This window comes from Vicia villosa, linkage group LG2 (genome assembly GCF_029867415.1).
Source record: "Vicia villosa cultivar HV-30 ecotype Madison, WI linkage group LG2, Vvil1.0, whole genome shotgun sequence".
Lineage (NCBI taxonomy): Eukaryota > Viridiplantae > Streptophyta > Magnoliopsida > Fabales > Fabaceae > Vicia > Vicia villosa.
In genome coordinates this window covers 158,468,750-158,482,553 of record NC_081181.1, presented here as the reverse complement: position 1 = coordinate 158,482,553, position 13,804 = coordinate 158,468,750, and the positions used below count along the sequence as shown (strand labels likewise).

At 31.8% G+C, this 13,804-nt stretch overlaps 2 protein-coding genes across 2 annotated transcripts; one reads left to right on the top strand and one right to left on the bottom strand.

The window, feature by feature from the left end:
• The first annotated feature begins 1,752 nt into the window (after nucleotides 1-1,752).
• LOC131652700 (heterogeneous nuclear ribonucleoprotein 1) lies at nucleotides 1,753-5,222 on the top strand. Its single transcript, XM_058922644.1, has 6 exons — nucleotides 1,753-2,049; nucleotides 2,287-2,327; nucleotides 2,417-2,580; nucleotides 2,689-2,788; nucleotides 3,291-3,460; nucleotides 4,407-5,222. Exons 1-6 carry the CDS (start codon nucleotides 1,901-1,903, stop codon nucleotides 4,941-4,943), a joined length of 1,161 nt encoding a protein of 386 aa, XP_058778627.1. The 5' UTR covers nucleotides 1,753-1,900; the 3' UTR covers nucleotides 4,944-5,222.
• An 830-nt stretch (nucleotides 5,223-6,052) lies between these two features.
• LOC131652701 (small ribosomal subunit protein uS11m-like) lies at nucleotides 6,053-7,626 on the bottom strand. Its single transcript, XM_058922645.1, has 2 exons — nucleotides 7,463-7,626; nucleotides 6,053-6,855 (listed from the first exon to the last, which is right to left on the bottom strand). The coding sequence occupies exons 1-2, from the start codon at nucleotides 7,557-7,559 to the stop codon at nucleotides 6,242-6,244; spliced, it is 711 nt and encodes a 236-aa protein (XP_058778628.1). The 5' UTR covers nucleotides 7,560-7,626; the 3' UTR covers nucleotides 6,053-6,241.
• Between the last annotated feature and the right edge of the window lie 6,178 nt (nucleotides 7,627-13,804).

The window sequence follows — 13,804 nt, the reverse complement described above, 5'->3', positions numbered from 1 at the left end:
GTTCGCACGGATTTTAGTAAGGATACTTGTGTGTTCCTACGGATACTGGTGCGTTACGCGCATATCTTTATAAAATGTAATAAGAATGAAAAAAAAGACAAAATTATTTAGCCAAGAAAGTTTATTATTTTTAAAAGAAAACATATTTTTATTTATATTTGGAACATAGATATAGTTTTTCGATGTATAAAAATATTTGGATCAACCGTATAGTTTCCAATATGTAAATATTAAATTTGTTTTGACATTATTTATAAAAATATTTATGCAATCAGTTAGTTTTATAAATATCAACTAATAATATATTATTTAAAATATTATATTAATTATATAATTAAATATTAATAACATAAATAAATACGTTTTGTCCGTGTTCGGATTCATATATTTTTTAAAATATATTTATTTTTATTTTCTTTAATTGCACAATAATTGCAATAACACGTGAGTTCAAATAGATTTTGGTATGAATACAGATGCGTTCATACGAATTATGATGAATTATGCCCTTACGTTTCTAAAATGTAATAAAAATAAAATATGTTTTCAATCTCTCTAATATTAACTTTTATTTTTAATCTACATAAACTTATAAAATTATAAACTAAACATATAATAAATTTTGCTTAATGATATATCATAAAAAAATGTCATTAAAAATATGCAACATAAAATTTATTATTCAATCTAAATAATTTATTCTTTGTTACATGCGTAAGGAAAAATTGTTTCAACGATACACTTTTTTTCGTTTATAAAAGCATTTGTATTAACAATACATTTTTTTCCCATTTATAATTTGTATCAACAATACACGAATGTTTTCCTGGTTATAAAAATATTTATATCAACAATACACTATCAATAAATTACCGTCAAGTATTATGTCAAATCACCTTAATATTTTTAAATTAATTATGTGACATGGTTAAAAGATGAATTCTTATTGAATAGAGAATGGATCCTCTCCTATTTTTTTCAATTCAGCCTTCTCTCCTTTTTATAATCTAATGATTGGTAAATTTACATAGAAAAACAATGTTCATAAAAAACAAATAAATAAAATAAATGAATGGTGAGGATTATGGCAGGATGGAAACACGAGAGAAAGAGAAGCAGAGGAACCACCATGTCCTATTGAATAATAGTTAAATTAATGAAAATTAATGGTTAAGATTTGGAGTAAGTCTTCTACACTTACTCTTGGAGTAAATATATCCCTCCTATATATATATATATATATATATATATATATATATATATATATATATATATATATATATATATATATATATATATATATATATATATATATATATATATATATATATATATATATATACTCTAAAATCATAAATTTTCCTAATTTTTAAAAAAAAAATTCTGAAATAAATATAATACAATCTTTATAAACATATATAATAAAAAATATAATCTAAAAAAAGATTCTAATTCTAAAATTACAATAATTCTTAAAAGATAATTAAAAAGAGAAAAGGGGTGATGCACTGACGGTGTAAAATAGTTTTACACTGTCAACCAATCACAACCATGTATTCAATTTCATCACACTTTTATCTTTAAAAAATTTTAATGACATGACAAAGTATTTGTTTTCTATTGGATGACAGTGTAAAACTGTTTTACATTAAACTCAATTAAAAATATATAAATATAATATAAAAGATATCATAAAAAGTGAGGCCCATATAATATAAGAAGCCCAAGTTTGTGTTACATATAAGTTACATAACATTACAATCAAAATAAAAATCAGAAAATCGAAAAAGGGTTTTAGAAACACACAAAGTTCTCATATATCTCTAATCTAGGGTTTCACTTTCTCTCTTCTCTTCCGTTCTCTTCCAAATCCAATCCCTAAAACTTGATTTCAGAATCCATGGAATCTCCCGGAAAAGACCATTTGGTTGGAGGAGGAGAATCTAACGACGTTGGTAGAACCTTTAATCACAGAGATGAACAAGAACACGAACACGAACAACAACACCATAACTCTCAACCCCTTACCGGCGATGGTGCTAGTCCTGGGTAACTTTTTCTTTTTTTGTTATAATTTAAGAATTTTCCTCTATTATGTTTGTTTATGAAGGAAATTGAAGAATTGGAACCATGTTTTTTGTATTTTTTTTTTCATATTCTATTCGTTTTCCGTGAAATCAGTTTAGAAAGATTCAATTTTTTAGGTTTTCCAGAAAAATTTATGTTTTGTTACATGCTTTGTTAGTTAAGATGCTAATATTCTTAGATTTGGTTTATGATTTGCAGAAAGATATTTATAGGTGGTTTAGCGAGAGAAACAACCATTGGTTAGTGCTTGCTTTGTTTAAATTTATACTCTAGAGTTATAATTTGATATTGCACACTGTATTAATTTTGTATCTAATTTATTTTACAGCTCAATTTATCAAGCACTTCGGTAAATATGGTGAGATTACCGATTCGGTTATCATGAAGGACAGGAAGACTGGACAGCCTCGTGGTTTTGGGTTTATTACTTATTCCGACCCGTTGGTTGTTGATAAAGTCATTGAAGATCCTCATGTCATCAATGGCAAACAAGTATGAATTGTTTTTATTATAATATTTTGTATAGGAATTTTGCGTTTTGTTTTTAGTGTTTAGATAATGTATACCTAGCTTCTTATATGGTTTTGGGATTATATATAGGTTGAGATTAAGCGGACTATACCAAGGGGAGCTGTTGGCTCTAAGGATTTTAGGACAAAGAAAATTTTTGTAGGTGGTATTCCTTCAAATGTGACTGAAGGTAGGCTATCTGTTTAGGCAGCATCTAATTTGTACCTAGGCGGACTCATAGCAATGTCGCGAGAGACCAAATTTCAAAATATGAGGACCCTATATACATTGACAACTATTTAAGTTTGTTTTCTAAACGCGAGATTAATGTTTAGGATATGTCAGAGGTTTTCTCTGATATTGTTCTCAGTCAGCTCATTATTTTTAGTTTACTTGATAGTTTCTCATTTTTTTTAGTTTACTAAATTTTCTAATTTTCTTCACATAGTAAGCATTCTTATGAATCCTTTAGTCATACATAATGTTTGCATGGTGGTGTGTAACTATATTGACTATTTTTCATTATGACCTCACCTCTCTTTAAAGCTCAGTTAATATCACTTTCAGCTTCTGTTTTAATTCCAAACTTAAGTTGTTGATTCAGAAAATAGCTTATTAATCATAAAATAGCTGCAGGGAAGGGAAACATGCTTTGGTTGATATTTGTCTAACTTAGAGATATACTTGTGCAGATGAATTTAGAGACTTTTTCACACGTTATGGAGAAGTCAAAGATCACCAAATAATGCGAGACCACTCTACCAATCGTTCTCGTGGCTTTGGGTTTGTCACCTTTGACACAGAGGAAGCTGTTGATGATCTTCTATCTATGGGGAACAAGATTGAGTTTGCTGGCACTCAGGTAAGGAATCTTTTATTCAAAATGAGTAACTGCATTCCATTATTTTAATTTGCACATAGTTGATATAATAGGTCATAGTATATACAGATTAGTAAATGGCTACGATTTCTGTAATTGACTTCAGAATATGGCGGGCTTGTTTCAATTTTGAGATTGTGTTAGCCAAAAGGTCTTATTAAAATCACATTTGGAATAGAAAACAGTCGTAGATAGCTTCCTTGTTTTTTTATTAAAATCACATTTGGATTTTTTGGCATGTGTAAAACCAACTCCTCCAAAAGTTTAAGCATGTAGGTACTTTAATGGCTCCCTTGTTCACGAGAATCACTACGAAAGAATATTCGTTAGTGAGTCATCCTCGACAATAATCAATTTTAGTAATCTAGAATCAAATAACACTGATTCGTGACGTTCCTATTCATTTAGATGTGCTGGTTGCATTGTACTTCACACAAAGATGCCAGTTCCATAGATCTGTTATATCATTTGCATCCTTATGGTAGTGTCAACTGCTGCTTTTGGTACTAGTGTGTTTTACTTGAGTCCAGCACCTTAGTGCTTGGTAGGCATCACTTGTTTTTCTCAAGCCTTGCTTTCCTTTTATATTGAATAGTATAGTATCCTAAAGCTACTGTAGGAAGCTAGTGATGGGAATAAAGTTCAATTATGTTTCTTCTTTGGAATTAGAAATTCACCTTCTACTTGTGTTTTTCCGGTGTGGGTTTTGTTTGTATATTATTCTGATATCAACCTTGCAGAGTTTTTTTTTTTATTTTATTTAACTGTTTATCATTGTTGGTTTGTATCTTGGGAGTCAAATGTTTTTTTACAGCATGTGTAATTTCTTTCTATCATTTTTCATAATTTTTTCAATTTTTCAGTTGTTTAATTTCTTTATTAGGTACAATTGTCATCAATATATTAACTGTGTATCTTTCCTTTGTAGGTGGAAATCAAGAAGGCTGAACCAAAGAAGACTAACCCACCGCCTCCATCATCCAAGCGATACAATGACTCAAGGTCTTCATACGGCAGTGGTGGGTATGGAGATGCTTATGATGGATTTGGTGGCGGCTTTGGTGTTGGGGGTGGTTACAGTAGGTCAGGCAGTGTATATGGTGGTAGGGGAGGTGCATATGGTGGCTATGGAAGTGAATTTGCTGGCTATGGTGGATATGCAGGGGCAATGGGAGGGCCCTACAGAGGCGATCCTTCCTTAGGCTATGCAGGTCGTTATGGTGGAAGCTTTAGCAGAGGCTACGATCTTAGTGGGTATGGTGGACCTGGTGAAAGTTATGGGGCTTATGGTGGTGCCAGTGCGGGTGCTGCTGCTAGTGGAGGTGGTTCTTCCGGCTCTGCTGCGTATCAAAGTGGCTATGATGCCAGCCTTGGGGGTGGATATGGAGGAGGAGCTAGTGGAGCCTCCTTCTATGGAAGCAGAGGAGGATATGGTGCTGGTCGATATCATCCGTATGGAAGATAGAAAGTCAAACAAGCATTTTTAGGAATGCATCAAATCAAGTTTGTAGTTTGTGGTTGGTTCCTCGATTAGGCTACATTTAATTTTTAAGATGTTAAGGAAACTTCCATTTATCAACATGTTTCTTGTCAGGTTTAGAAGTCCAAACAAATTTTCCTTAGACCCTCTTGGAGTTTGTTCTCTGATTGATGTAAAATCTGCAAATATGCAGATGATTGTATTTAAATTTTGTTCATTTTTACTTATAAGTTATGACATTTCTTCTACTATATGTTCATTTTATGCGATTTGTCCTATTAAATTTGTTGGCGTACTCAAGTTCTTAAAAACACTTGACAATACGTAATTACAGTCAAAGGGCTTAAATGCTTTGTGTTCAAAGGAAACATATTATAAAGCAGGAAAACAATCTTGACACCTAGTAGATTAAGTTTTTATTTTCAATTATTTAATGAATGAAGTTACTGAAAATATCCCAAAGTATTAATTGAGCATGGCTTGCAGAGGATATGTATAAAAGATTATCTCAATCAACCTCTTAAGACGTGGAGCTTTTTGATATAATGTATTTTTTTGACAATTTAAGAGGGTTGGATGCATGTATATTATATAACTAAGTAGATTAAATATCAGAGTGCTAATTTCATTCACTTCAATTGTACATATTGAAGTGTGAGGTTTTCAATGATAATGTCTTGTCCTGCTTTACTGTCTATGTTTTACACCCAAGAAGTTTTGGTAATGTAACTTCTGGTGCTTTATTTCACTTTTCACTCTAGTTTGAAAGGAAATCCAAGTTTGAAAGTACTATCTTAGAAAAAGAATGACAGAAGTTTGCATGGAGAAGAGAATTGGGAGAAGGTAAAATTGAAACAGAGAAAAATGGGAAGTTTATAAAAACAGAACAAGACAACAATACAGTTGCAAATTGCTTAGCTATGTAAAAGAAATGTATAATTGGGGACATTGCACGAACTTGAGCTAAAAAATACCCAAGAAACGTGTAGTTGTGATTTAAGTTTTTTGTACCAACAGTTTATATCACTTAATCTGTGCTTATAAGAACTTTGGCATAACTTTGTTTTCTAAGCGATAAATTTGAGCCCCAAATATCGTCAAATTAAAACTACATAGCCTTTCAGTAGATGCTGCTACAAAAATTCTGGTTATTGTACAAAATGCAAACATACATGTATTAAACAGAGTCATGGTAAAAATATGCTCAACAGAAGGAAAATAAACAGCATATAACAAATCTTCATCCAAGTCAAATAAAGCTTCAACCATCACAGCAAAAATAACTAGATACGTCGACTCTTTGGCAATCTGCAGCCATTATGGGGACGACGAGTTGTATCTTCAATGTATACAATCGGATTTTTATCCCCTCGAGAATCAGTAAATCCTTCCCTCCAGCTCAATATCGCTTGCCTTTTCCTCCGAAAATGAGTAAATCCGTTTACTTTCATGACAACAGATTTCAACCCTAAACCTCTAGCTCTTCTTCCAACCACTTCTGCTGTTGCTTCAGCAGCATACCTAGAAAGCTTTTGTCCCGATTTCATGTCTTTCAAGGAACCAGCAGAGCCACTGAGCTTTACATTTCCTTTAGCATCGGTCACTGTAACGAAAGTATTGTTGCGCAACATCTTTATATGAACAAAATCAGCATCATGCTCATAATGATACTGGTTGTATAGATAACCTCCCATAATACTCTTTTCATCTTCATCTATAGCTCCTCTGACAAAGTCCATACGCCTGGAATTCCCACCAATCTCAGCATTATTCTCACTTCTGGGGTTAACATTCTCTCTATCACGCAGAAAATCCGGACGAGCACTTGCATTTACATTTTCACTTTGATTCCGTCCACTTAAACCCCAATTTGCGCTCGAAAATCCTCTAACATATCCTGCAGTTTCAAAAGCGTGAAAAAGAACTCCCGTAACATTGTGTGCATAACATGAAATAAATTAAAAATGATAGAGTCGGTTTGATTATACAGTGGCATAAACTGATTTTCAACTCACATCAACGGATTCATTCTGTAAATTAATTTTAGTTAGAAGGGATTGAATGTAAAACGATTTATGTTTTAAATACATTAATGTGAAAGTGAGTTGAACAGTAGATTTAAGATTAAAAATCACAATTGGGGACTAAAGTTCCAAATCAAGTTAGAATCCGCTAAAGAGATAAAACTAATTTTACTCAGAAACACCCCAACATGTCAAAGCATGTTTCCAAATACACAAAGCAACTAATCCAATCCATTACTGTACCAATATTTTTGACAAAAAGAAAACAAAAATCAGAATTAAATTAGTTCAACCCAAAAAACTAACCCCTCATGAAATTGATTGACATAAAAATCATAGAATTACATGAACACTCAATTCAAATACACAAAACAACCAACCAATCATTCTATCTACAACAACTAAAATTCATTATAATTAATGATTGAAAGGATAGATAAAAAGGTATGGTTTTTAGCAAAGAAATGGTGGAAGTGTTACCTTGGAAGAAGTTAGTAGGAGAAGGGAGTGTGAGGTTGGATGCAGCGTGAAGAGATCGTCGGCCATGTACAATGGAAGAACACAAATAGCGAAACATTGTTGTTACAGATCATTAGGGTTTCAGGATCAATGTGTGAGAAAGAGAGTATTTAATTTTAAGGAAAAAAAGAAATTTATTAAAATGTAAAGAAAGTAAACTGTCATTGCCTATGTAACTTTTAACTTTTATAAAATAGTATTAACATAAGATAAATACACAATTAAAGGCATTAATCAACATTAACTAGTAAGAGAATATTATGAGACAATGAGACAAATTATTAAACATTTTTTTTACTAAATAAAATATTCATTCATTCCAATCGATAGAGTACATTGTTGCAATACAAATTAAAAATCGCTAAAAATAAAAATGATGAATCTGCAAACAAACTCACAGCATCCATGTTAATAGCATAAAACGGCAAATTGCATATGCTTAGGAATATAACTATGACTATATTGAAATGTCTGAAATATTTATGCCTCCAGATCTGTAGCGTTAATGGCACCAAAGTCATAAATAGGATCTGCACTAGATCGAAACTCATCTTTCAACCTGCAAAAAATGAACACTGCGCACAACGACAGAAAAATAAAATACACCGCACAAAGACGAGAAATCAAAACAAACAACGACGCACTAAAATGACGAGATCACAAAAAAAAAAACTAAGTATATATGTGAAAACCACTTATTTAACTAATAGAGAAACAAGAACGATTTAGAGGGGTGATTTTGGATCAAAATCGATCCTAAATCACTCCATCTCTACAAAAAATATATATACTGAAAGAGAAAGAATCCAATATTCTTTTAACTTTTTAAGATGCACTATTTCTCCCCTTCAATAAAACAATTATTTCTTCGACGATAAAGATAAATATTTTATACTAATTGGTTAAAAGTTTTATTTGAGAGTGGTTTTGTAAAAATGTCTGCAAAATTATCACATGAGCAAATTTATTAGATGTTTATATCACCACTCTTCTGAAAATCATGAGTGAAAAAGAATATTGAAAATCATCATCATCATCATTATCAATATACATAATCATCCATGCATCATTTGCTAACAAAAAATATACAAAAATATAGTGCTTGCTTGTTGCTTGTTTCACAAGATAGGTGATTAATCTAAAGGCTCAGACAAATTAGAGTTTTGAGGCTCACAAAGAAGCTCAAGAATTCTCATGTGCTCAAGTTATCCCCCTCGTCAATATCCAAGTCCAAATGTGGTTCAAATCAAGGTCAACAACTTTCAAGGTTCATCTGATACACAATTAGGGTTTTTGACCTAATTCTTTGGGAAGTTGACTTTTGGTCAAAGCATGATTCCATGGCTCAAATCTTGATTCAAGGATCTTCAAATGCCTCATTATAATCCATTCGTAACATCCATTTGCTTGGAAGAGCTTGATTCAATTGACACTGCAATTCATCTGGAAAAATTCAATTGTTCAGGATCATCTTTGACTTTTTAGGAATTTGGTCAACCATGGACTTTTGAAGATCAAAATCATGAATATATGATTATTGAAGTAATTTGATAAAAAAAATCAAGAAAATCAATCAAGAATAAAAAAATAACAATTAGGATTTTGACTTTTTCATGAAGAAATACATGTTTTTCACTAAACTTTGAATGATCATAGCTTCTTCAACACTTGGCCAAATTTTGTGCTCCAAAGTCTCATTTAAAGAAAAAGTCAAAATCTACAACTTTGTAAATTTGAATATTTTTCCACAAAAAAATGGTTTTTAAGTTATGAAGTTTCAAAGTTGTTGACTTTTTCAACACTTGGAATTTTTGCAAAGAGGCAGATTTATTCTTCAAAAGTAAGCATCTTTGAGGCCACTTCTCATCAAGATTTCTTGCGAATTTGAAGTAACACCAAATATGAAAGTTGTAGAGGATGTTAGGGCTTTCAAAAAAAGTACTAGAACTCCTCCATAGCAATTGTGAGCTAGGAGATTTGAAGAGATGAAGATGGACCTCTATTCTTGAATTTTAGGTCATTCTTTTGGAAACCTTATGATCCAATCTTCATACCATACCCTATGATCTTGCTTTGCAGGCCTCTAAACCTACAAATCTATCATTAATCAGAAGTTTACACAAGATAATGAAGCATTGCCCAAGAGATTTGATCAGTAACCAATGATTCATTCCATTTCAAGCATAAAGATCACACTTCCATTCTTGTAAAGTGAACTCTTGCATTGAGCCTCTAACTTGTTTGGTATTCACCAAAAGTAATCCAAAGTCAACAAGCAACACCCCAATGTGCAGAAGAATCACCTTAAGTCTTGATTAAAGCATTGCAAGTATCATTAAGACCATAACTTTCTCATTTCTTCATTAAGAAGCAAAGTCACATAATTTTTGTTTGAATCACCCAAATGGTCTGATTCCCCCTCCCCAAATCACAAATCTTGCCTATAAATAGAGGCCCTCGCCTCTTGTTTCAAACACAAAAAAATTCTCAAAATAACTCATCCACTTGAAACTTCAAAATTGTCACTTTGCATAAACTTAGAGTTTTTAAGTTCCAAATTTTTTATGTGTCAAACAAGCATCCAAACACCTTCCATATACCTCATAGAAGCTATCAAAATCTTAGCATCGGGTATCTAACATCTCCTACACCATCCTCCATTTTCACTTTTTGCCACTTGCAAGAGGAATCAAGTAGAGCAATTCAAATAACTTCAAGGTGTTCTAAGTATCCAGTTAGCTTCACCAAGGTCTAAGGAAGTTGTCCAGACTAACAAAGCATTTTTAGAAGTCCATTAAAACACACTTCGATCTCTATCTGTATATGTAAGCTTTTTAAACTTGAACTTTGTCATTTGTGTATATTTTTTAGCAAAGCTCGATTCTATTATGTTAGTTACAATGTGAGGATTAAAAGTCATCAACTGGTTGTCATTTATACTTGCTATATGTCATTTAATTTGATTTTAAAAAATTAGGGTTCTTGAGGTTTTTTGGAAAATTAAAGAGCCACAGTTAAAATAAATTAATGTTTGATACATTTCTAAAATTGTGACAAAAAGTAGTACAAGTTTCATGTTTACATTTTTGAAAATGGTTGAGTTTTTATGAAGATGTGTTTTTCAGAATTTGTTGTTCTTGAGGAAGAAGATAAAGTTCATCTTCTAATTTTATGAACTTCGTTTATATTATATTTATTTGTTTGTGTTTTAATTTTTGGATGTATCACCAACCCAGTGGTTGCGCGCTTGCCTTTAAGTTTTTCACCTTGCCAAGGGCGCGCGTTCGATTCCCTTCTTTGCCACTTTGTGCTATTTTATTTTCTTTTATGATTTCTCAAATTTATTTATCATATTATTATCTGAATGGGTCTTATAATTGTCAATAGTGCTTGGCTTAGTGGCTAAGGTTTTAAGCTTTAACCACGAGGGCCTGGGTTCAAACCCCTTTGGTAACAAAACCTTATATTTATCACTATTTTTTTTATCATTTTTCTTCACAACTTTGATTAATTGTTTGAAATAGCAAACAAACTTATTTTTACTTGATTTTATGTACACTCCTCATTTAAGTGACATGTTTTTTGAATATATATTTTTTAACCCCAAAAATATTATTTATTTAATCAAGTTTTAATTAAATCAAAATTGATGTTTTTATGCCCTTTTAAAAGGCCTTTTAATCACATATTTTTGAATGATTTCTTCACCAAATGTCTTGAACAAACTAGTGTGATAATTTTAGGGTTAACCATAGATTCTTATGAAGTTCATACCATATTCCCTTAGTTGATTCACCTAGGGATTTATTTAAAACTTTGTGAATAAAAATGATTAGGTTAATGAACATAATTAAAACCATAATCCATGATCTCCTTGATCTTTTTATCTTAATTGCTATACCATTTTAATATAACTTGTTGCTATGATCTCCTTGTACATATACTTGTTGATTTACAGTCTTGTACATTTATGTTTTTGTTATGTTATTATCTTTGTATATACATTGTTGAACTAACCCCACATCCATGAGACATTCATCCATCATCACATCATATTCATTCATACATGAAATGATCTTGAGGTATGTCATCCTTTTATCTATATCACTTTACACTTAAGTTTATATATTGATATCTTGTTTATCTTAAACTCACCCTTGATTATATCCATGATACACATGTTATATCACACACATCACTTGAGATATTCATCGTGAATGATTACTTAATATGTTGCCTAAAATCCAAAGGAATAAGAATGGTATTGACTAAAATTGTCAAGGTACCCACTCTCTTTTCCTCCTCTTTTACTTTGTGCTTAGTATTGTTAAAGCTTAGCACTTTCTCCTTGTTTTAAAAATGATTTTGTATTGTTAAAGTTCAACCTTTTCAAACTCAACCTTGGTTTTGTATTGTGAAAGCTCAACCTCCACTTTTTTAATTACCCTTTGTCTTGTATTGTTAAAGCTTGACACCTTTTAAAACTTGTTAAGGATTGTTAAAGCTTAACATTTTAAAACCCGTTGAGTATTGTTAAAGATCAACACCCAAAATTATTTTGCCACTTGGCTCTTTTATTTTTCTTTTAAAATGGACTACAAATGCCCTGACTTCCTAATTGCACTTAAAAAGTATGTAGGCACAAGATGCTATGTCTTGCCGAACAGACTTTTAAAATCTTCTTTTCTCACCCTCCCACTCTATTTAAACAAAAAACACAGAAACATTTTATAATAAGAACAACAATATAATGATATATATATATATATATATATATATATATATATATATATATATCTTCAAAGAGGTTCTTACGGAGTACTGTAGTGTGAGGGGTGCTAATATATTTCCCTTGCATAACCAACCCCCGAATCAAAGATCTCGGATAAGTTTACTAGTTTTGATTTTTAAAATTTATGTGGGAATTTTTTTGCTCTTTTTTCCATTTCCTTTAGAAACAATAAATTGCGGTGGCGACACTACTAAAATGTCTAAGCTAAGTCAATCAATGGCTTTAGTCTCAAAACTTCACCGCTACACAAGTCTTTGCTAAAATCCTTGAGCGACAAAATGAGTTTTTTATCTCATTATTTTTTAGGCTTAATACCCTTTTTGGTCCCGTACCTATGCCTCTGGGTCCATTTTGGTCCTCTTCCTTTTAAAAGTTTCAAATTGGTCCTTTACGTTAATAAAATGTACCACGTTTGTCCCAACTGTTAGAAACATTAGTTGATTTGCTGACGTGTTAAGTTGTTTGTGTGCTGGAATGTAACTCATTGTTGAGGTGTCATTTGGATTAACATGTTACTACTTGGTTAACATTATTACTTGGTATATGATGAAATAGAAAGCCCTAGCAGCAAAGTGAGAAGACGAAGAAGACTGTGAGACGAAGAAGACGAAGAAGACGAAGAAGACGAAGAGAGAATGAAGAATGCTCTGAGGAAGACGAATACCAAACTTCAAAAAACGGTTAGTTTGCATGTCGTTGTCTAGTATGAATGTGTATTTATGTTGTTGCGTTTTCTGAAATGATTTGGTTTTTAGGGTTTTTTTGCCCCTTTTGAAATCTGTGATTATGTTACGAATCCTTGCGTGTAATGTTGCGTAATATTGTTTGTAATGTTTGTTTTGTTGTCTTAGGTAGAAATGGATGATATTATCACTTTGACAATTCATCATAGTGGTGACTTTGTCGATTCTGAAAAAACTGACTATGTGGGTGGTAAATGTATTGAGTTAGATGTAGATGTGGATAGATGGTCATACTTTGAATTGATCGGTGTTCTGAAAGATTTAGGTTACACTGAGGTAGACACTATCTATTACAAAGACCCATTTGTTGGGATGTGTGTTCTTACAGATGATATGGCTGCATATAAGGTGGTTGAAATCTTTAGGGTACATTTGAAAGTTGAGATTTACATAGCACATATTGTATCCCAACCAGAATATGCTGAAGAACCTTTAAATGTGGATGAAGAACCCATAGATGTAGAACCTTTAAATGTTGATGAAGTCATAGAGGAAGAACCTTTAGATGTTGTTAATCCTAAAGTAGATTCCATCATTGAAGATCTTTTTGAAGATGTCAATAAGGACTTAAATGTAGGTAATGATGAAGGGAACAATGATGGTGTTGAGGGTCTGAATGTATGTGATGAAGGGAACAATGATGGTATTAAGGGTCTGAATGTATCTGGTGAAGGGAACAATGCTGGTGTTGAGGGTCTGAATGGTGGTAGTGTAGAGAATACAAGCTCTGATGACAGTGAGGATGAGAGTTACAAGTATGACAGTGCT